We start from the raw sequence: 24,136 nt of genomic DNA on the forward strand, positions 1-24,136 counted from the left end.
CAATAAAATAGCCTCTAGCAATAGCCTGCAATGCTTCTCTTTACAATAGTTTTATGAGCGTATGTGTGGTCTCCTGGGAGTGCTTTTGTAATCATTTATACAAATGACAGAAACTTAGGACAATGAGAAGCAGAAAGGGAAATACAACCATCATGCATACAGTTGCTTTGAATAGTCTGCAGAAAAAGTGGTTTGCTGTGACAAGGAGAAGTTCTGTTCATTTGTAAGTCTAAATCAGGAGAATACAATCCCTCCTAAGGAGGGGCAGCATGCTGGACACTGCTTCCAGAGCAACCCGGGACAGCCCCTGCTCAGACTCCTCGTGGGCGCTCTCACTGCTCCGGAACAGTTCTCTGAATTGTATAGACTTGTATTCTACATATGTTAAAATGTCAGATAGTTAAAGAGGTAATATCCAGAAAGAGATCCCGGGAGGGAGGTGGGTATCCAGTTCTTAACCAACTTCACAGCTTCCTTCACAGCACAGTTTGTCCCAGCGCTTACATTTGAATGCAAAGGAGCTCCTTTCACTTGTGCTACTCTGGGAGGCTGTCACCTGCTCCCAGCTTGTTGACATTAGGTAAGAGTAATGACAGTCTTTGAAAGTACACCATAAAATTGCTACGAAAACTTGTTTCTTCTGTGGATATTCAAAATTTCTACCTGCATGGGGATGGAGAAGAGAGTGTCAACTCCTATATGCACAAACAACATAGCAAGAAAGTACTGTAAGAAAATCTGTTTACTCAAACACTTTTCCCTCTCCTTTTCCTTTTCTTTGCAATACAAATTAATTCAACCCTCTGTATAAAAAGAGGGGTGGAGTGGTTCAGCACGATGTAATGGAGCAGTTTCATTTAGCCATGCCTCTCCAGAGGGCAGAGTCCTTGTGACACCAAAACCTATAATGCTTAGAAGCACAGGCTTTACCGTCTGTTCCCTGTGCCACCAGAAGCATGTTTCCTCTCTCCCCTCACCCAGCCTCTAGGAAAAATATAAAGAATAAATAAATGAACTTATGGAACAACATGTCCAAGAAGCAGCGAGCAGAAATGCATCCCAGAGGGGTGCTAAAGCGTATAATAGCTGTATTTGTCTTTCTGGAAATGCCCTGGTACAAGACAACAAAAAAGAATGTAGGATCATTTGTTGTGCTCAGGTTTTAAGAGGTTTCTGGGTAGATCTGTTAAGCTTGCATGATGTGAACAACACCCACCTGAATGTAACAGCTTTTGCCATTCTGGGACAAGGAGAGGTTGTTTTTCTGCCAAAACAGCAGAGGCAGTGCTTCACGGTGGTGAAGGTGAGCATGGATTTTACTTCGGACGAGTTCTAGGTCTGAGCAACTTGCTTGCTGCTTCCCCATCCCTGCCCAACCACATGCAATACAAACTGGTTCTTCACTATTTTGGGACAGATTACTGGGATTCATTCATTCAATGTTCATGAGCTATTATTATTCCCTCTGGCACTTATGCCAGCACTTCCTTCAGATGTGGCCCAAAGCACACTGGGATTATTAATAGGGGTCACAAGACTAAGAGAGTGATGTCCAGCAAGGGTAAGTGATAACGGCCCAGCAAGGCTGCCATAAGTAGATGGAAGGAGGCTTGCTGGAAGTACCACATCTTCCCTGAAGATGCTTGGATGGATAAAGGGGGTGCTGTGGAAATGAGAACAACAGACCTGGAGTATGTGAATAAAAGGAAAAGAGTAGAAAATATAGATAGATTAAAATATTTTCCCTGGTTGCTCAGTTTTAGATACCCAAACTAAAAAAAAAAAAGCCAAAACAAAACAAACACTCAAAAAACCCACAACAAAAAATACTAGGGCAAATAATTCCATATCCGAATTTTCTCATATTGCTGAGACAATGATCGTCTCAAAAATATGTCACAGTGTTGTGGCACTGGGGTTAACAACATGTTTCTCTAAAGGAAACTGGATGGGTTGTTATTCAGAGACTTCACTGTTGAGTGCACAGTGTGGTATAAAACATAGGGAACTGCTGACAAAGAAACCAGGCTGGCACTTTGGAGACCTGGGTTTTATTCTCTGATTTTCTCAAGCAAGTCACTTCTCACCCACTCTCTGTCTCTTTTCCAGCATAACTGGAAGCTCTTGGGATTGTGGACTTTCTCAGTAGTTACCCAGTGTCCAACATAACAAGACCCAAAGTTTTTATCAGGCTAAACACAGCGCACAAGGGACAACAAAGGTACTCTGCATGGTTGAATACAAGAAAATGAAATGAGAATGCAAAGATATCCCAAGGATCACTAGTTCTCAGTCCAAAGGAAAAAAAAAAACAACAACATCAAGCCAAGTACCTCTGGCCAGTCTTTATCCTTTGACTGCAAAATAAAGCAATCTTCACAAAGTGATAAAGCCATCCAAGAATGGCTGTGGTTGTTTCTTTTAAATGAACCAGAGAGAACAGATGGTCTCCTCTCATACTGTCACAAAGGTCAAAATTAGCCACCCCTAAGACTAGCAGGTTCTTGAAATACTCAAGTGCTTGTGTCTGGTCGATATGACTAATCCACTCTCCAGAACAAGAAAGGTCAAATGAAGAACACCCCTCCAAATACTGCAACAACTCCTAGCCATGGCTGATGTGTAATGTACTCGGACATGGTGTCAACAGCTGCTCCTAAAACCCAGTGAGTCAGCCTTTCAAAAGAGCTTGTCAGCTCTCACTGTTAGAGCTTTCATATAGGTTATATTTACTCCCCAATGTTTAAAAATATCCTTCTTAAACCTTGAAAACACAAAATGTTTTCCTTACAGAATTTGTCCTTTTCCCCCAGACAGCTGCCCAAGAATCTCTCATGTATTTATTTGGGAGCAAAAATTCCTAGTTCTTTCACTTTCCTCTTCACGTGCTGACAGCTAAAGCAAAGGCAGGCCTCTGTTTCTGAAGTAATGTACAAATGAAGAATTTCACAACTTTTACCTGCAAACCACAGCCAGCCTTCCAGAGTACCATGGAGTTAAGTGTTCTGCTCAACAGATAGGGTAGAGAGATATTGGGTGACTTGCATTTGGTCCTACAACAGGCATGTAGGCGCGAATCCCCCATCCATCCCCTACTCTAATCACCAATCTCCCTTGGATGCTGTCATTTAAATAAAAAGGCCTATTGGAAATGACAGGTGAAGAAAGCAGTCCAGGCATGAAATGCATTCTGAAGTATATTAATAGAAGGTTGCCAGACAAAACGGCACAAGGCATTTGATCGCATCATCTCAGGCTTGTTGTTCATGCTCCTTTGCATCTGGCTGCGTGATTTCTGCCAGATTCTTGGCTAGAGGAGCAGGCTAGGATTTGCCTGCTTTCCCTAACCCGTGCCGGGCTCAGCTGCAATCTTGCAGAGCACTGAAAGAAATCCCTTTGAGTCAGGATTCATTCCGAACATGTAAAACCCAGACAAATGACTGCTTCTCCAAAGTGAATCCCATTTCACAGCAAGTAGGTTTTTAGTGTGGAACTCCATACAAGTAGCCTGCATTCAAAAGCCCTCTGCATTATTAATAGAAGATGAGCTTTTGACATCAAAGGAGAACCATTATGTATGCTAAACGGTGGCAAAAATTGTACCCGTACTTCAAACCTTTTCAGTTCTTTGTCCCTTGTAAATCAATCAAGGTTGACAGATGCTTTAAGGAGAGTAATCTTTTCAATGATACTGTCAATGGATAACATAATGGAACATTGTCTCTGTGCTGTGTGAAGACATGGAGCTAGTCAATTATGGACAACACTTCATGCAGCCGCCAGTTTTCACTTGAAGTGCTGCTGTTGAAGTATTATAATCCCAACAAATGGCCGCAGCAGCATACAATGTAAATGAGACCTCCTGAAGCTTTGGAAAATTAATTAGTAACAACAGTGGTCCATTCCCACACTTTCAAACATCAGCCTGGTAATGTTAACGATGCACTTCCCCCCTTCCCTTTGAGTAGTCAATAGGGCATATTTACATACACTATTTTTAATCTTCAACACTTTTTTTTTTTCCCTCCCTTTTAAATGCAGGAAGCTCTGGATTCCTTTCCTCTCTTTTGAGCATCAAATTTCACCCCTAATATTTCCAAACAGTCACATAGCCCACATGATTGGAGCAGAAAACAAGTGAACAGTGACTTTCCCACTTGGAGACAGCAGTAAAATTCACTCCTCTTGCTTCACACATTGGACACTTTGTGACTGTCTCCTTTTCCAACACTTCTATCTCCTCAGCTGCCCTGAGAAGAATGGCTTGGATGGATGGCAAGGGAAAAGCTTCAGGTCTCAAGAAACCAGTAGGATGCGAGATGAAATCTCAGTGTACTGAGTGCCACCAGCACCTAGGTCAGACTCTGGTGCACTGGATGCCAACATATGTATCCAATTACCAGCTTCTACAGAAAGGAGATTGAGAATCAAACAGGAGAAACTGCTCTGTTTATTTAGATATTGGCTTCTCTTTCCTACATCACTTTCTCAAAGATTTTTCCTTTGTCAACTGAGGCTTGCGCTAAGGGGAACACTTAATCTCCCGCAGTAACAGAGAGAAATCTCACACTTGAGCACAAAATTTGTAAACTCCTATCAATTGCAGGTTTTCATTGCTATGATCTGTGAATGCCCCCTTATCTATAATGTGTTCTTGAAACAACCAGGTGCAGATAAGAAACTCAATCACAGAGGTCTTCTCGAACAAGAACAGGCTGTTCCTTGAACCCAGCTCCCTCTTTCCCAAGCTCCAAACAGCTGGGAACAGATGCAGCTGCTGTTGCTCCTCATTTAGTATGGATTCGGTCTCCTGCACCCTAAACAGTTTCCTGAGAAGCCCTTGCAGTGGCTGACTGGAGAAAGCTTTACGCTGCTGCAGTCCCTCAAACCCCCAAAACATAGAGACAATGGTTTAACAATACTGACAATGGTTAAACAATACTATGAGGCAACAGACGAATCAATGGCAGCCACACACCCTCCCAGGCATTACCTGGCCAGTTGCCACTGCTGATCCCAAGAAGAAAAGGGAAATGTTTGGTCTACTAGAGGCCTACTACTCTCCTGGGAATAGAGAAGACAAAGGAAAGGATATCTTCTGCCTAGCCTTAGAAAAGTCAGAGACTGATCCAAACATTTTCCCACTCTTGCCTAAAACAAACTACCATAGAATAGAGAAATGGACAGGAATCAGGAGGGTTTCAATTCCTCCTTCCTTTTGCTGCAACAGATCTGTCATGAAAACAGTGTCACAACTGCCATTTCTGTACTCACTGTGCACTCAAACTGTGGAGTTTGTGCAATATGCACAAACACAAGATGAAGAAATTCTGTACTGCATCTTGATGAAAGTTTTAGGCTAGCGTTCCTGCAATGATGAAAACAGCCTTTTTTTTTCCAATTACAGTTTCTTTTGCTGTGCAGACTGATCTGCTTTTGTATCTGTTTTTAGATTTTGTTTCTGTAGAGCTAAAGACATGGAATGCTGCAGGGTCCCTATCCTCCTCCACCCACCACCTCTGCCACAAGCCGGTTGGAGTGGCACTGCAGAGGAGGCAGGCACCATGCCCCAGATGTCCCCACCTTTGAGAGGTGACCCAGGTTTATCGCTCAGTACCAGAAGGATGAAGTATAAGTGAAAAGGGGACAGCAGAGACTGGGAAAACATGATGGGTAACAAAGAGGGTTAAGAACATAACAGACATAAAATCAAGGCCCAAACACTAGGTTCTTCTGCTCTTTTCTGCTCAGTGCAGAATTCCAAAGTAATTTTTAATTGAGCCTGTTCCCACTATAGAGCTGCCAAATGTCAGCCACTACCTTCCTTCCTCGTAACTCATGGCTGAAAATTCCCACTGCCTTGGCTGAGATGCATTTGTGAATATTCCTGATCCCAGTCAAAGCAAAATGGGACATCAAACACCTATTACTTGAAAGACTATCCACTTCAGGAAACCTGGAGTGCATTGATTGAAATGCAGCAAGGGACAGTTATACAGAAGTAGCTTAGGTGGCAACTCCACAGCTGTGTAAGGTGGGCCAGGAGAAGCAAACAAGCAGGCTTGGGTGTTGTGTGCTCTGCTTGCACAGCTTTCAAGGAAAAGTGATGCACTAAAGAGGAAAGGGCCAGGATGTCATACTTTGAGACAAAGTTGCAACGCACTAGACCAGAGTCTTAAATCTACTGATTTCTGCAGAGCTACTGCAACCAATGCATGCTAAGGACCTTTTCTACTCTATTTGGAACTTGCTCTAAAAACATATGCTCCTTATCAACTACTTTATAGGAGTTTACCATTTATTTCCAATATCCAGAGACATCTACACACATATTTCCAAGTGACGAGACATGTTTTGAGCAATTGTAGATTTTTCTTGCAGAACAGTTTTCCATGGTAATGAAGAATTTCAAAAGCATACATTACCTTTGTCACAGCTTTCATCAGAAAATTATCTAATCTTTTCCTTCAAGTTTATTATTTTTACTTCTATTTCCTATTATATTATTTTTAAGTGCACAAGTAAAAAATTTGCCAATATAATAGAAAATAAACAACAAAACAATAAAGCTGCTTCAGTTGATTAAAAGACAAAAGATCTTAGAAAAGAAACTAAGTGTTCCAATAATTCAGAACCAAAGGTTATAATATAGAAGATGAAGAACCTGCTTCTGTTCGTGCATCTAATGACAATACACAAGATCACAACTTACTGCTTTTGGATAAGGTAAGTATAAGAAGGAAGATGGTGTAGCTAATATTGAGAAAAATTTTAAGTAGTCCTCTATTCATATTAAAATAAAATTAACACAATCCAATTAAGCCAGTGGTTTATCATTAAAAATAACGTAGGAAAAATTAATTAAGAGAAACATTGCTTACATAAGAGAAGTCTTCAGCATTCTGACAGAGTAGCTTGGGAAAAACAGCTTGTCGCTGAAATCTTTCCTCGTCTTCAAAGATGTTCCCATACATGAAGCCATTCATCATGGTGGAGTGCGCATGGATGTCAATATAGAACTCCAGGTTAATCTTCTGTTGAGGGAAAACATTGACAACAAAAAAACCATTCAGCATGAGATAAATCATAACTGTGTTACACAGGTGAAGCCTCCCATAAATCCAATACTGCCATCCTTTAATCTAACCACGGTGCCAGCATCAAAATGTCACACTAATGACATTGCTCTGATGTGTCCACCCCTCCATGCCTCTTTGTGGGTGCATGTCAGATGCAACACAGGACCATAATTGACATTTCTTTACCTGTTCTGAGAAGGCTGTAACATTGATGTAGTACAGGACACTGTGCAAAATAGAGCCAAAGCATTATCCTTCACTTTGATACAGTGCTTAGTGCCACTAATAAAAATATGCACCTTTCAATTCTAAAGCATGATCATTCGAGCATAGCTTTGCCATCTTTGCACAGTTTTGCATCACAATATGCAGATGTACCCTTCTGCCAGGAAAGGCAGGCTCAAAATCCTGTAAAAAAAAAATACTTCAATGTTTCCCGTGTAGTTTATTTCTGGATGTAGATGATTCTGCATCAATTCTTGCTTCAAAAGAAAATACCAGGACCTTCTAACACAGAAGTGCCTCCTCTCCCCATACCCTTCCCCGATTGGCAATTCAGTGTCAGAAGGCTCCGTAAGAAAATGCTGCTCAAGTCTCCAGCTCAGTAACACATCTTTTTCCTTACATCATATGTGTGATATCACTTCCCCTGCCCTCAGTGCAAAGAGAGAATGTTCACCTTGATCACAATATACAGTGCCATTGACAGCAGTGAGAAGGCAACATCCAGTACTAAAAAGAGCTACCAGAGCAGATGCCACTGGATTATCCAGAGTTTCCTCAAACTCTTGCAATTTCTGGTCCTGAACAAATGGTGCTCTCTGACTAGACAGTGACAAACCCACCCCTTTCACCTGGCCACTCTGTGTCCAGGAAGAACCTTCCTAGTGACCAGAAGGTTACAGTTCAGATCTCCCTGCCCCAACAGAGGGATGGAGAAGAGCTCTGTTAGCAGGACAGGGATTATGACGCTTAGCCCTGTACCCCTTGGCAGCAAATAGGGACCCTGGTCAGTAAAATACAACACGTAGCTCTCACAAGTCTCATCTGCACACAAAGCTTGCTCAAGCTACTGGAGAATACTGAGCTACAAGACAGTCCAATGTAATACAAACACATTTGGTATCATGCAGTTCATGTCACAGCAGTGTCAGCTCTTCTAGAGACTCTCTGATGAGGGGAGAACATCATTTGGTATGTGAAACTAATATGGTACAGGCTTACTTTCCCTTGGCAAAAGACCGATGTACAATACACACTGACTGTTTAGTTTAATTAAACAGCCTAGAGAGAGTAATACTCTATCTTATTAAGCCTCTCCTATGTTAAAATGTTAGCTAATGCAATATCCTTATCTGACTATGCTTCATAGAAAAAGGAACGTTTGATTGTATTTGACTCTAATACAATAAATTGTTTGCTCCTGCCAAAACATTATGCTGTGCTATAGAGAACCAACATTGCAATAAAGCACACATCTGCTATTCGGAGATATAGCACTGAGGAGAAAGATTAGCATTGACAGGATGAAATAACACACAGGATCTTCTTCCTCTCCAAGCATATAGAAATTAAAACCAAGATTGAGTAATATTATTTTTCGTAAGATAATTTCCCCATCAGAAACAGAATTTGATGAGATCAGATGTCCACTGGCATATCACCATAAACCAGAACATGTAGAGTCTCACAACAGTGATGTGATGACAAAGTAAGGAAATAATCTAGTTAAACTGGATATTTGTAAAGTATGAATGTCCTTCACATAGAAGCCAGTGTCCTAAGTCATACTTATTTTAGAACAACTAGATAGAATTCTTTATAGGGACATAGTTACAAATATAAAGTAATTGAGAAGCTCAGTGAGATATATAACAATAGACTAGTATCAGTTGTGTCTTAACACAAATTAAAGTGCTGGCATAAACTGTATGATTTGTGCTGTATCATACCATACTTTTTTATCCATAGTTATCAAATTGTTTTCAAAAGAAAGTGTCTACAAACAAGGACACAGAGGTTGAGATTACTAAGATAACTTTCCATAGGCTATCCAGCAAGAAATTCACCTGCAGAACATGGGTGACCTAAGCCTCAGCTTAGTATTCAATTGATAAAATCATCCAGTCTAACTACAGTATCACTAGAGAATATTTTCTAAACTCTCCTAGGATTCCCGCTAAAAATAAACGACAATAAAAGGATTCCAGAGAATTCTAGAGAATCTCTTGGGGTCCTGAAATTTCTTTGAAGATCTTTCTTGATCATCAAAACCATTTTCAAATAATCTAGTTATAATGGTTATTTATGAGGTAACAGTGTCCTTCACAGATATCACGTTCATCTAAAGATTAAGCTTCCAGATCGCTTATTTGGAAACCATGACATTCAAAGAGTTCATCACCCAGACAAGTGATTAAAAACATTTATCCAATCATCCATTACAATGTATTTCAAAATTCATTTCCTACATCTGTCCACAATAACTACTCAACTGTTTTTTTCTGGTCTTTGTTTCTTACCTTCCTACTGAATGTATTAAAAAAACTCTATTTCACATATTCCTCCCACTAAATATAGTCCAAATTTGCAATGGTCCATTCTATTCCGTAAGTTGCTAAACATTGCTAGAGCAATTGCCAGTTAGATATATGACTCTCAGACACTGCTGTATGTGAGCAGAACAGTATTTCAGTTTCAGATGTCTTTTCTTCTCATCACATTCATTATTTTATTAAAGGGAAACATCTTGAGCATTCTCCATTACAGAACAAAATAATTCAGTGCGTTGTTAAAATAACACATAAGTTCCTAATGGAAAAATTCTCTTTATTCACGAAGATATTGCGGCCTTAAAATGGACAATAACAACCCAGTCCCTGGGACATTAAAATCTAAGTTTGCCACTTCATACCCAAGTAGTAGACGATTTGTTTCCAGTCAAGTTTTGCAAAAGAATTAAGATTTGTTCCTGAACAATAATGGTATCTCTTCTCTTTCTTTAGAGATATACATATTCATAAGTACTTTATGCATAGGAACTGTTTCACCCACTGCCACACTACAAATTTAAGCTAGGGAATAAAGTTTCATATTTCAGTTGAGGCTCTCTGGAAGGTTTTGACGTAATTACTGATTTCCTGCAATTTAGGCAGGATCACAGAATTAACATTTTATTAAATACATAATGTCATCTACTGATGGGAATTTCAGGAAAGTCATCAGAGAGCTGACCTTCTGAAATTATTTCTATTTGAGATAGTGAGGATTTTAATGGGAGAATGAAGTTAATAAATGTATGTGTGCATTTACCTGAGCACATGCAAAGACACTTAAAACACACACCAACCCTATCTGCTGTTAAACCACAGGGGTATCTGTCGGTATCTACACAGCAGAGCACACTCAGGTTATGGCTTCTACTGCAGTAGTGTCTACATGTAAGAATAGGAATAAATTTAGAGGTGGCCCAGAGTCTCACAGGCACATTTTACTTCAGCCTTTAAGCAGAAAATAATGAATAACCAGCCTCAAACATCTCTGGATGCCATAGCTGCCATCTGAGAGACTTACAAATTACATCCTACAATATGATATTAAACTCATCATTTTCTGCTTTAGAAGTGGAATGCAAAATGATTCAGATGCCTTATAAAAATCGTCATGCAATTTAATTCCCTCAAGTGTCTTTTCTTTCTGCTTACAAACAGCAGCAGAGATCTTCTCTCTCTTTCTTAAGTAAAGCTGTAATTACCTGGACGACTCTGCTTACAGAGTCCTTGCAGGGAGGTTGGACTAGATGACCTTTGAAAGTCCCTTCCAACCCTAACCATTCTATGATTCTACGATTCTAAGACAAAGTCAGACTTGGTCTTTCTTTTCTCTGTGTGTCAACAGAAATCACCCACTAGGTTGGCAATGATTGAACCCCACTTCCTACAAAAAAAAAAAAACCAAAACAGTTAAACATTCTCTCCCTTGAAAGGAATGGTCAACCAGAATAAATAAATAAGCAAATAAATTTCTGCTCTAAAGTTCATTTCAATCCCTGCCTTTGTGACACACACTTTCCACTGTTCTCCTGAGTCAGTCTAAAGTTGCTGGCAGCTTGAGAAATATACACATAAATTAGGGAGGAAGAAAAATGAAAGAAATAATGGATAAAGAATAAGAGCTCATATTTATTGTCAAGATATGAAGCAAAGTAGTACAGAAACTAGAAAATGGTTCATGATGACATGTAAAGTTTTGAGAAAATACATTCTTACTTGTCTGCATTTTTATTATATTAGCTGAATGCCTTTGGAAGGTCAGTAATTAAGGAGAAAAAGGAAAAGATGTTAATAGCTAGAGCTGATATGACCAAAGTTAGATTTTGAACAGTGCAATTATGAATCTTACAGAAACAGAGGTTTAATAAATAAATAAAAATCAGTAAATGCCGAAATAAAAGGATAAATGTGCATTGAGCCCAGAACATGGGCCACTAGAGAGACAAACAATGCAGGAAGAAGCCAGCTCTGTCCACCAGCTGTCACTTCAATATGGATTTTATTAATTCTTGGGCATCGCAATTGGTTTAGAGAGAGGGCATCCAAACGCCTTATTCACTCCAATATTTCATACAGGGGATGGGATAAACTCTTTGCGAAGTTTTACACAAGCTGCTAAAACCATGGCTTGTCATTAATGGTGGAAAACACAACAGCCTCCAGGGAGACTTTGCACTCTTACTGCTAGGCCACTGTTTGAAGCAAACGGACATTCAACAGTTGGCACACTATAAGGAGTTTGCCCCTTTTGGTTCAGAAGTTCCCAGAAGAATGTCTTTGATGCTTCCTCAGGTCCAGAATCTCTCAAAAGAAAATTCTGCATAGGTTTCAAATATATTCATTTTGACATACACACTGTACCCTACTCGTAGTTATTTTGGCAACGCCTACCCTGGTGACACCAGAAGACACAAGCACAATGTGCTAATAAGGAAAATGCAGGAAAACTGATCATTCAGCATCACATGTTCAGCAGTCTACATTCATCTGAAAGCTTCTGTCCTGGCCCTCTCAGCTCCAGGAAACTCTGACCAGTGTCTTAACTCGCTCTTTAGGGATGTACAATCCTTGTCTCCCTCTGACTGTACAAGGGAACATAAGATGGAATTAAAAATGTCTCAGTATGGTTCATATTTTCAGACTTCTCTTGAAATACCTGGATTTGGATGCCTGGAAAGGTGAAATCTGGATGCCTGGAAAGTGACCCAAATCACTTTTCTTACATCTCCCTTCCCCTCATATTTTTTCCCCCAAATTTGGAAGTGTCATCATGAGCCCTCACCAAAAAAAAAAAAACAAAACCAAAACCAAAAAAAACCAAAAAAAACCAAAAAAAACCAAACCACCAAACCCAAAAAAGTAAAATACTTCCAAGAACATTTTCCTCTGCCATTCTTCATAACCTCTCACAGAGGTCCTACAGCGTCCTACAGCGTCATCTCCAGTTTTGCAGATGATGTAAGCCACACCTTATTAGAGGCAATATTTCAGAGGCATCTGAACATCTTTCTCCTTCCATTCATCAGCTCGTGGACCACCTGCTCCATTCACCTTCGTAAGTACCATGGCAACAACAGCAATTTTTTACATAAGAAATTAATAGTAGAAAAGTGGTTTACTATTTTTTAAAACCTTCTAAAGATTAAAAACCTTTTAAAAAATGTTTCCTCGGCTTGGTTCCAGAGAAGGGGAAATGCCAGTTTAGAACCACTCTTATGCTCACTGTTACGAAGCACAGAAGTAAATTTCTCCTTATTCCTGTAGACACCTTTACACAACCTGACAGTGTCTTTTAAGTGTCCCTACAGAAGCAGCTGGCAAACACTGATGTGCCACTAACTCTGCATGATCTTCTAGTGATTCTCCATAACACTTCCTGCTTTTTTTTTTTTTTTTAAGATTAATCTAACGATGTTCTGAGAGCTGTTGTCTTTTGGGATGAACCACATCAACCCAGTTGCCATTCAAAAGTAATTATTTACTGATACAGTTACATGGCAAGTTCTCAGTCTGAATAATGGTACCTCCTAATGATAGGCATAATTGGACATGACTAGTTAGTGCCTCAAAGAGGATGGAGAAGAGACTTCTGTTAGTTCCATGGATTCATACAGCAAAAGGGATGGCATGTCCATCAACACTGCTTTCCTGCCTGTCTTAAAAACTAAGGGATGCTTTTATCCGCAGAAGAACATGGGATCTGCTTCAATGAGCTTGAACTCTGCACTGATGTGCCCATCAGCAGCCCTAAAAGGAGCTAAACTTGTAGTTTTGGCCTCGGAGTGGGAGGGCAGCAACATGCATATTCTGATCCTGGTTCTTTATCTGCTTGCTCCTCTCACCTGCCAGCGCAGATAACACCACCTCCTGAGGATTAGCTGACGTTTGTAAAGCACTCTGAAGATATAAAGCATCACAGTGCATACAAGTTAAGTATTAATTCATCTGCCAGGCTGATTCACTCTTTGACCCCTCTGCAGAGATGTCCGGTTAGTGTCAGCTCTGGCAGTTTTTGCAATTCAGGCACCTGTCCACCAGCTACTGGACTGAAGCCAGCAATTCACACAGGACACAGAAGAGCCGTCAGATGGTAGTAACATTTGGTCACGACAGGCCTGAATTGGATTTGAAAGGGTGACCTGGAGGTGAAAGGCTCTATCAAGAAGCCACTTCTGTTCAAATGCATATTAAATTAGAGAGGGGCCAAAGAGACAATGTTAAGACCCAGGATCAAGTTTAGACAATACTTTTGGGTCAGCTGCATGGATAATTCTTGTATAATTTTTACTCTAAATGAATAGGAACCAGGAAATACATTCTTTCTGGATTTTGGGTCTGTTCCCAAGCCAGAACTAGAAGGGCGAGTCTGAACAAGGACAGTCAGTGTTCTGTGTCTCACCCTTTTCCTCTCCCTCATATAGGAAAAAAACATGCGCATACCCTCAGCAGTATGGGTTTTGACCTTAGCAAGTGTTGAAGTTTTTAGTTGCCTGCATAATTAGAATAAAGCACGGGGATTTAACTGGGTCTTGGGGCATTACCTCACCCTAAACTTTGCTGATCTCACTTGGCTCTGCCCAACTCAGCCCTTGCTTGCACATCCCCACCCGATGTCTTGCAGAACAACCTCTGTAAATCCTACCTTACTGACTTCTCTGCTACTGAACAGCATTGGCTCTACAGAAATAGGGCTTTTCAGAAAAGAGAGGGGAGAATTATGGCAAAAGAGGAAAGGAACCCTACCACAAAAAAAAAAAAAAAAAAAAAAAAAAAAAGAGACACAGAGCAGGAAAAGGGAGAAAGGGAGAAAGAAGCGGAGGCAGTAACTGTTCTTTGTTCTGATAATTAAAGCAAGAAAATTGAGTTACAAAACAGAAATATCTAAATGACCGTGTTTTCACTGGATAATTCAATTTGGCCCTGGTCTGGTTCTGAAAGTCTGCTCAGCTGAAATGCTCCCAAGTAACTGTGTCGAGGGTTTTAGCACTCCTTGGTACTGTTCCTCAGCCAGCCACTTGCTTGCTGTGTAACCATATACAAGTCATTTAATGTCTTCAGGCATCATTAATTGCTGCTTATACACCTGAAAGTATATTAAGCTCAAGACTTCTTGTTCAGCTGTTGACTTCATAGCAGTATTAACACTTTTGTGTTTTACCAATAACTTTCAATTATACCTCTGCAGAACCTTCTGACCAAGGTACACAGTCTTTGCAAGTACATAAATAAGGCCCAAACACATGGCCTGCCTCTCCGCCAATTACAAAGGCAAGGAGTGGTAGACTTAAAAACAATGGCTAGCAGCTGACTCCCTGTCCCCTAATTTCATAGGAACTATTCCAGTTGGACAAAGAGTGTGTAGTCAAATCAAACTCTGTAACAACCAGTTTCTCTAGTCTCTGAAATAATACATAGCATTGTTAGCTATTTCTCACTAAATAAGTAACAGCTGGCAGAATATAAAATAATCAGACAAAAGACCTAAGGCAAACAAAATAAAGTGCTTTTAAAATTAGCTTATACTAACACTGCAGAACTCACTGCCACTAGATTTTGGCCAAAACACAGATGAACTCAAAGATCAATTAGATAAATTCAAAGAAAAATATTCCATTATGTTATCACACAGAAAACAGTGGACACAATTTCTTGATTAGAAAATCCCCAAATGACACATTGCCAGAAGCTTTGCCCTGTTCTTACAGTCCATCCCTTGGCATCTGCAGTAGGTCATTGGATACTGAGCCAAACAGGCCTTGGGTTTGATGAAGATTCACTGTTCTTCACTTCCAATTAGACCTTTAATTTATGCTGCAGAATGAGACTTCTGTAGTTCTTGAAAAGTTAAGGTGTTGATTCGTGGTGAAAAATATGCATATTTCTGCAGTTTAAACTGCCTGCTTTAAAAAGAGATTAGACAAATTACTGAGAGGTAGGCCCTGCTCTATATAAAGCTTTCAGCTCAAGTCCCTAAATCGATGATGACTAGAAGCTGGACATCAAAGGATTTGTCCCCAACTGCCTTTTTCCGCTTACTATAACAAGAAACCCAGAAAATGTGATTAGTTGGACCTATGAGATGACCTGTACTGGTTGTTCTTATCTTACATAGCTTCATGTGGAATAAGAAACAAACAAACATACCTGCCTGCAAACTGCAAACTTGCTCAGTCAGGTGGAAGGAAACAACACAAAATGTGTCATTGAAGGGTTACGTGTCCATCTATGTGCTTGGAAAGACAGGAAGGCTGTAGATGGACATTGTGCACATGCTTTACTAGCGATTGACAGCTGAAAAGCAAACTAACTCTTTCTCTCCATCTTCCTAGCACAGCCTCACCACAAGCAGAAGACATCCATGGTCATTAGTCTTATTCTGTTCCTTTGCAAGTTGCATCTTTCTTTTCCTTCCTGGTACTCCGTGCAGGCAACAAGCACAGCCAAGTAAGAGATAAAAGTGAAAGCCGATAAACAGGAACACAAGGACACCGAAAGAGATTAGGGACTACACATCAGACATCGCTACTGAGGGGAGGGACAGCATGCTAACAAATGAAAAAAAAAAAAAAATTGTCCCTGATATTCTGTTGTTAACCTAAGATTCATCCACAACTGGAAGAATAAGTTTTCTTTGGTTTCACCTACTCAGAGAAAGATCAGCATAGCATTTTGCACCAAACTGCAGAATGTTTTCTCTGTGCTTTACATCTAGAAGTATTCATTATCTGTACAGTGCTATAAAAGCTAAAATGTAATGGTCATTTTGGAAAGATCTGCTTTTACAACTGAAAGCACAACATATCATGCCTTTTGCAAGGCACTCAACAGCATCAGTTGTATCTGAAACTTTTTTTCCTCCAATATTCCCTTGCTCACACTGGCCAATAGGTGAAAGTACTGCGGCAGGCAGTATCACCTGAGGTTCTGCCTCTCAGACCAGACAGCAGGACAGCTAACTGTGCCTGTAAGTAAAGTCACAAGATCTCAAAGACAATGTATCCCCTGCAAGCATGTATTGGGGACCTTTTTTTTTTTTTTTTTTTTTTTTTACAATTTCCTATGGAAAGAGGATTCAGGTCTTCCAGAATATCAGAGACTCAAGATTCAGCACAGTAGTATAAGAAATAATCAGTGACAATCTCAAGAGGGTTCACCAGAGCATAATTAAATAAAGGTATTATTAATAGGACTCTGAAGGATATCTCCCACTCTGGACAGCAGCAGTTGACCCACACTGCCAACGGTTCACTTGGAGATGTAGGCATTTTTTTTCTGCTTTTTCTTCTACATGTATATATACACCTTTATAAATGTGTGTATGTAAAAATCCATCTTTAAATACAAATAATTATTTTAAATTTGTTTTCATCCTTCTCCTCTGTAACTGTTAACATCTTTCTATAATGGACAGCAGAGCAAATTGCTCTGAACTGTAGGTATATCAGATCAACATTTGATCTTTACTCCCCTTAACACTAAATCAACACTGATGGTCCACATACTGGTTTCAGGTTGAGTCACCCAACACTAGAGTGATGAGCCAAGTCTACGATACATGTTACTGATGGCTTGAGGAGGTTGGCCCTACAATATGATTTCATTGCGAAGCAATATTATGGTTTAACCCTGGTAGGCAGCTAAGCCCCTCACAGCTGCTCATGCTCCCTCTCCCCATAGTGGGACGGGGGAAAGAACTGGAAGGGCAAAAGTACCCTCTTACTCCAACAACAGACAGACACAGCAAGACAGAAATCAACTATATGCAACAGCAGCATAGTGAAAATTCTCTGGAGGCAGAAATTCATCGCAGAACTTCAGCAGATAACTCATGAGCAAACCAAACTTTTGGTGAACTCGCTCTGTTTCTTCACAATTTCTCTAGCAGTTTCCTCCTGTCCACACTCCCACACACCACATTGTGAGCTGGAGAAAGTCTGGAAGTATACTTTAATGAAGCTCCCAGTTTTCCCAACCACTTCCCTTTAACTTTAGATTTCTCTGAAGGGAGGAGGTTTTTCCTGTCTCTGATGGTAGGAACCTGATCCCATCATCATTAGCTTTCTCAGAGACTCTTCATTTCTTGAATGTTGGTCTGTAATAAGAGGCAGGAAGGACAGTCATTTTTATAGCAACTACCTGCCAACAGATTTCAGTTCTTTATCTCTTCAAAATCCCGCATCTGTCCATGTCTCCAGGCACTAATGGAAAAAGCTCTGCATTAGTTATTTTTATTATCAACATAAAAATCTTCCCATTTATTTATTTATTAAGAAAAAAAAAAAGCAGCTGTCTACAAAACTCAGTTCGTTTTGTCCTTAGGCAGACATTTAAAGCTGTCTGCCAACTTCTTTTCTTAATAAAAAAAAATAAGCTAAAGTCTTATTACACGCAGTGTAAGAAAATATGACCAGCTACATTCAGCCCAGCTGAGACATGCACCATCCATTTATCAGGCAAGAATTCTGTGACTGAAAGAGGAAATGTCTGATAAAGGGGAAGGGCCCGTTTCTGAAACCTGGCCACTGGTGGGTCCTGGTCACAGTGCTGAGCCCCAAAAACATGGCCCGTTCCTGCAGGCAGCCGAGTCCATGCTGCAGGAGCAGGAACAGCTGCTCACTTATTCAGAGCCATCTCCAGACAGACAGCAGAGACCTGCCAGTTCTGAGCAACGAAGGCTCCATTGCATGACTATTCTGCTTTTGGGACTGATATGCATATCACTGTGTGATGCTATACCAAATGGCTTCTCCAGCTCTTACTGGGGAGAGACTGCCACATCCTCAACCACCAGCCCCTCAGACCCACCAGCCAGAACTCTTTGCAATAACCCACTTCCAGGCTGGGTCTTTGCTTTACTTCCTAACTATGTGACACGACCTACCCCGAACCACTTAAATTCCTTGCACAAATGCCTTTCGGACGTTAATGCAAGGACATGGTAGACTATGAGAACCACACCTTCTGTCCAAAATCTTGTGGCCCATTTCATAGTGAGCGTAGTCTCCGAAAAGCAAGGAGGATTTGGAGCCCTAGCCAGGATTATGTGTCCGAGCCGCTGCCTGCGCTCTCTCTATGCTAGTGACTGGCATGTTAAAGCCAAACAACACATCTTAGACTGACACAAGATGAAACACATTAGGCAGAGGGCATGTTTTCTCTGCACAAGTCAGAACCGGAGTATTTCCTCCTAACAATCTCCTGTGCTTGTTCTTACAGCAAAATTAGTTTTAAAGTAAAAAGAAGCAGAAAAATACGCAACATGATGAGAGTAAAGATTACTATGTGGAAAATATATCAATATCAACAAGAGAGGAGTTTTGTTCTTTCAATTTCATGGCTTTTATTTATATATATATTGTTTATAAAAACAAACACCCTACTTTGTCAGACACAAAAAGTCAAAATTTACATTTAAATTGAAGCATTTAGGTCGTTTGTTTTTTTTTTCCTCTCATCTCTTGAATGCAGAGTACAAAAGACTAAAAACTCTCAATTTTCCTAAATGGAAGGATAACAGGTGAAGTTTTCATTCTGGGAGCTATTCATTTAGTGAACAATGTTCAACTCAGCAATGACCAAAGCCCAGCTGATCAAGGGGAAAAGAGCACTGGCTATTAGGCCTGACAGGGATTTGCTCAACAGCTGAGACCAGGAGAAGCTGTGATCTCATTGTGCCCTGTTCCCAAGGAGGAAATTATGCCAAAAACAGTTCCCTGAGGGCAACATCTACATTTCCAGATATACAGTGGATCACTATCCAACTGAAAATCACTGCAGTTTTAGAGATTTCAGTGCTACAATAGCCTTGGTTTCGTTGCTGGAACTACTGCAGATGTTTCAAATGTGAGGCGGTCTGCTTGTAAGAGAAAATGAGTAGACTTAAAATAAGTCCATAATTGCACAGTATTAAAGCCATTGTAAAAGAATGGAAGTGGAAGCAAATACTATGATGACCCTTTAAACTTACCATCAATTACCCTCCTTTTTTTTTTTTCCTTCTTTTTTTTTTTTTTTTCTTATTTTCCTCCTGATAATGAAAATGAGTACTGATTCTAACCAGGGAGTCTATCAAACAAATACACTTCCAAGAATATGCCCAGAGAATGCCACCCAAGTCCAATGGAAAGATGTAGCAACATTTTAAACTACTTTCTCACTGGAGCACACCAGGAGTAACAGATGATGTACCATAGCAGCCCATTCAATTCTGGGCTGGATTGCCCCTCTCTGGCCTTTTCTGACATAGAGCTGATCCATAATGTTAGAAGAACACAGGCAGAAAGTAACCTCATATTTTTTTAAAAACAAGGGTTAACCACAGATCCAGGCAGCACTTTGTAGGGTTTTATGTTGATTGCTTTTAACTGTCTCTCATGTATTATATTGAGTGAAACTCATACAAAAAAAAAAAAAAATCATCACCACCACTCCCCACCCTGCCTCCCTAGTAAAAATAGTCTGGCTGTATTTTAAAAACAGAGGAAATAGTAATAAATGTTTGGTAAAGGCATGCATACAAAGTCTAAATGCCTGGGAGGTAAAAGCGCTATCACTATGTACCCAGCACTAGGAAATCACTGACTTGCTCTTTTTGAAGTTGCAAACACACAGTGTTTCTTGTCTCCCAGGACTAGAAGCTGTCCCAGTCACTACATTACTATCAGAAAATAAATTCTGATTTTCACTCATCATCACACTGGTCCCTCTGTCTGGCGAGTTCCGTTTTTTTGCCACCCTCACAAACAGCAAAAGGGTCTATTGCTTCTGCCTCAAATGTTGCTAGTTTTTCTAGCTCTTCTCAACTTAAAAGCATTACCTGCATTATTTAATTCAAATGCATTCACCTCTAGTGCAAGCCCTTTCATTCAGAAGGTGTCACAGCCCCATTGTGGACTGACCCTTTGATTTCACAGGCATGTTTTGGGCAACAAAGACAGCCTCAAAAACTCCATCCTCTCCACTTTCCCCCCAGGTGGGTCACCACTTATAGCCAGGACCATACGACGCCATAAGCTGGCACAGTTTGCTGGGAGTCCACATCATGATCCAGGGAACCAATCCAGCTAGGCAAAAAAAGTCTAAATATTTGGAGGTTTGTCTTCTCTCCAGCCCAAACAGCTGCCTGCTTGAGCTGTTCATACATTGCCCCCCCCATCCAACAATCAATTGTATAATTCATACAGAATTATTGTGTGCGGGCGTGAAGATGAAGGAAAGGAAAAATACAAGAGAATTAGAATGTCTTAAGCAATTGACTTTGAATTTAAGCCTTATCCTGAGATAAAAGGGCTTTAACTGAGCCAGAAGGATAGCCACAACATCATATGAAGAACTTGTCTCTTCAGCTTTCACCTCAAATAACCAGGACCATATGGTTGCATCTGTAGCACTGAGACCTGAGTACTATCCGTCTGGTAGTATTCAAGATGGGTCTGAGGAGTAAGCTCGAGAAATGGAAGGTAAATGCCTCCTGTCCCAAACTTGTTTCTACAGCCGTGTCCATCCTTGTGAGCCAGCTGTGCTCTGTGATACTCTCTACAGGCCTCTGAACCACTCCAGTCACAAATCTAGCATGTGAAGCCATGGTGGGTGGTTTCCTCCCGTGCTCCATGGCTTCCACGGGGAGGACGCTCAGGTATGAGAGCAGAGACTCCTGACAAGCCCCTTATCTGGGCAAAAGCCTGCCCTGCAAAGTGCAGCCTGCACAGAGATTTTGTTTCTTAACACCCACAGTGCCTCGGTTTTATTTGTTTCTGTCCTCAAAAAGGCAGCTCTTCAAATCCATCCAGTTGCCCGCAATCTTCAAAAGCAAACAAGGCCTGTTGACATGATGTGGCAGGTTTCCCAGAACCACTGTCCCTTCAATTTTATGGATGAGCTTAAAGCTACCAGATATGCTGTCTTTCAAGATATGCTGGTAATTAAAGCCTGCCTGGTCCTTTACCCCAAATTTGACACTACGATAATGTTGAGGTCACTATGCCATTACTACAGCCGCTGTAATGAATGTTTTACCACACCATTGGAAAACAGATGCTGTTCATGGACACAGACATATCTCAGAAAAAAAAAAAAAAAAAAAAAAGCATGCTGTTTTTACTTCAGATAACCCTTAGGATGAAATTTCATCTTCCAAAGTGATATCAGCTTTGTTCACCCCTCCGCTCTCATTAAAATCTACCAAGAAAATATCACAGGGTCCTGTGAAACATTCCCTTTCTTTGCCTTCTCTTACCATGGTCTGTTCTAACAATACTACACAAGGGTTGGTTTATTTAAACACATTTCTTGTGGCATCCATGCCCATAATGTTCAAATCTGACATCTGTTAATTCCACACAAGTGAACTCAGCTGGACAAGAGGATATAAAGTAATATAAAATGTCAGCTTTCATGCTATACAGATTAAGCTAGCCATGTAATCAGGCACTCTTTATGATGGGCATATCATGGGTAAGCAGTGATGACACAGTTTATCAGATACCAAAAGCCACTAATACATACACCTGATTCTGTCTCTGTAGGAGCTTTTCAATCAGCGGTCTCAAACTTAGACACACGGTTATCACAGCTGGTGGAAACATTAAACCTTCTGGGTTACCTTCAAGCCCCAGCAAGGTTTAGTATGCCCTTGAATTAACCTTGAATCTTACCCAAGGGAATAACCGTGCAATAGATTGAAACAGGCAGCGCAAACCGGCTGCAAGCATGTAAGCCTTGGGACAGAACGGGGCAATGGAAACCCCACAATAAAGCCAAGGTACTGCCCTCTTCCTGCTGCTTCTCTGAATACCAGACAACTTGGCTCAGCAGGCTGCTGTGCTCCTCCAAGTAATGGCAACTGATCCCCAAAGGGCCAGGCACCAACTAAAACTGAGTTACACTTCATGCTGAATACGTAACTTCTCTGGAATGGATTCTCTGCTAGCACCACACCAGCCTGGTGTCAAGAAACATCTTCCCAGGTGGATGGATGGTCACCTGGCTCAGCAACAGAGATTCCCTCTGTATATTTAGTTACTCTGCTTCTACTAAGAGCAATGCTACGCGACACTTTCCTGAGTTCCCTGAGGCATTCTTCTTGGCCCTGAACTAGGTATTTCCACATTCCCTGCATTTGTTCCAACAAATAATATCCTTATATTGTTTTCAACAGCCAAGTTGCAGGGAAAGAGACTTTTTTGGAAACATTTTTCGAAGAAGAATAAACTTGGCACACAACTGCAGTCAGGTGTCTCACAGCAACTGGTCCAGCTCAAAGAAATACAGTCCTTAGCACTGTCCCAACTTTTTAGCACAGTGCTCCACAGCATTATATCCACAAATTTCCCTCTACAGGAGAGATGTTCTTCACATAACTCTTCCCCCACCCCCCCCCACTCCCTCCCCCAATAACTCCACAACCCAACAACCTACAACTTTATGTGCAGTCACTTTTACAGGACTATAATCTTGATGGGAAGCAGAGATGCAAAGCTCAGTAGCAGTGAAGAGATGCAGAATATAAGCACCATCCAAAACCAAATCCTCTTCTGTGTTACTGTGCTAAAATTGTACACAAGGCCACCATAGCTAAAACCATGTGGGGCTGCTTGTCTGCTTGAAAAAAACCCAATACACACCATCATACCATGCAAGGGGGTGGTTCTGGTGGTGGGGGTTTTGGTTTGGGGGTTTTTATGGTGTTTTGTTTTGTTTGGTTCTTTACATGGGGAGGGAGTTGTTTGCTTTGTTTTTTAAAGATTTTCAAGGTTCCTGTAAATGTCACTGAGTTGTGTATAAGGCTGTGGCATTTTGCTCTCTCTAATACCAGGAAATTCATATACACACATTTTCAGCTGTTTATCTTGTGAATACAAAGACTAAATCAAAGCATCACTAGAAAAGAAAGTGGGTTGTTTTCTTCCCTAACTTTTCTGGGACTCAATAACATCGTCGGTTTCTCTTTCTCTCCTGCTTCTATTTTGTCTTAAGGCTCTGCATCTTGGAAGACTGTGAAGCTGCTGCGTGATTTTTATCTCCATGATTAAAGCGTTACACTTTATTGAGCTCTTTGCATCAGCACCAAAATCTGCAATGCAGGATTTTACATAACACTTCATTTTCTCCTCGCACCATTACTGTTATTAACCTGGTAGCAATAAACAGAAAATACAGCTCGGCTCATGATGTACTCCTGAGTTTTTTGTGTATGTGCGTAACAGAAAAGGAAAAAAGAAGAAAAAGAATGGAAATGAAAGAGCCTCCACCTTGTGAAAGATTGGGAATGGCTGCATTAACTTGTATTTTCCTCAAAGAACAATCACAGGCTTTCAGAGTTAAAAAGATAAATACTGTGCTATAGCTTCTACTTGTAAGGGTTTCTTCTAAAACAAGAGATCAGAAAAGAAAGAACATCCAAACAACTTCAAAATTCTCCAACTCATTATTATTCTTCATTAGACTTCCCAGATGGAAGATTTGATTGATACCCTACTTTGGGATGTTGCATTTTTCTTTGTTTAA

At 40.6% G+C, this 24,136-nt stretch overlaps 1 protein-coding gene across 1 annotated transcript in view; it reads right to left on the reverse strand.

Moving 5' to 3' along the window:
• Positions 1 to 24,136, reverse strand: part of AGBL4 (AGBL carboxypeptidase 4) — a 914,318-nt gene that overhangs the window by 95,827 nt on the left and 794,355 nt on the right. Inside the window, exon 10 of the mRNA XM_086754116.1 lies at positions 6,882 to 7,034. Coding sequence (XP_086610242.1) covers positions 6,882 to 7,034 — 153 coding nt within the window. The remainder of the gene's footprint in view (positions 1 to 6,881; positions 7,035 to 24,136) is intronic.

Source organism: Chlamydotis macqueenii, chromosome 8 (genome assembly GCF_036417535.1).
Source record: "Chlamydotis macqueenii isolate bChlMac1 chromosome 8, bChlMac1.mat, whole genome shotgun sequence".
In the NCBI taxonomy this organism is placed as follows: Eukaryota; Metazoa; Chordata; class Aves; order Otidiformes; family Otididae; genus Chlamydotis; species Chlamydotis macqueenii.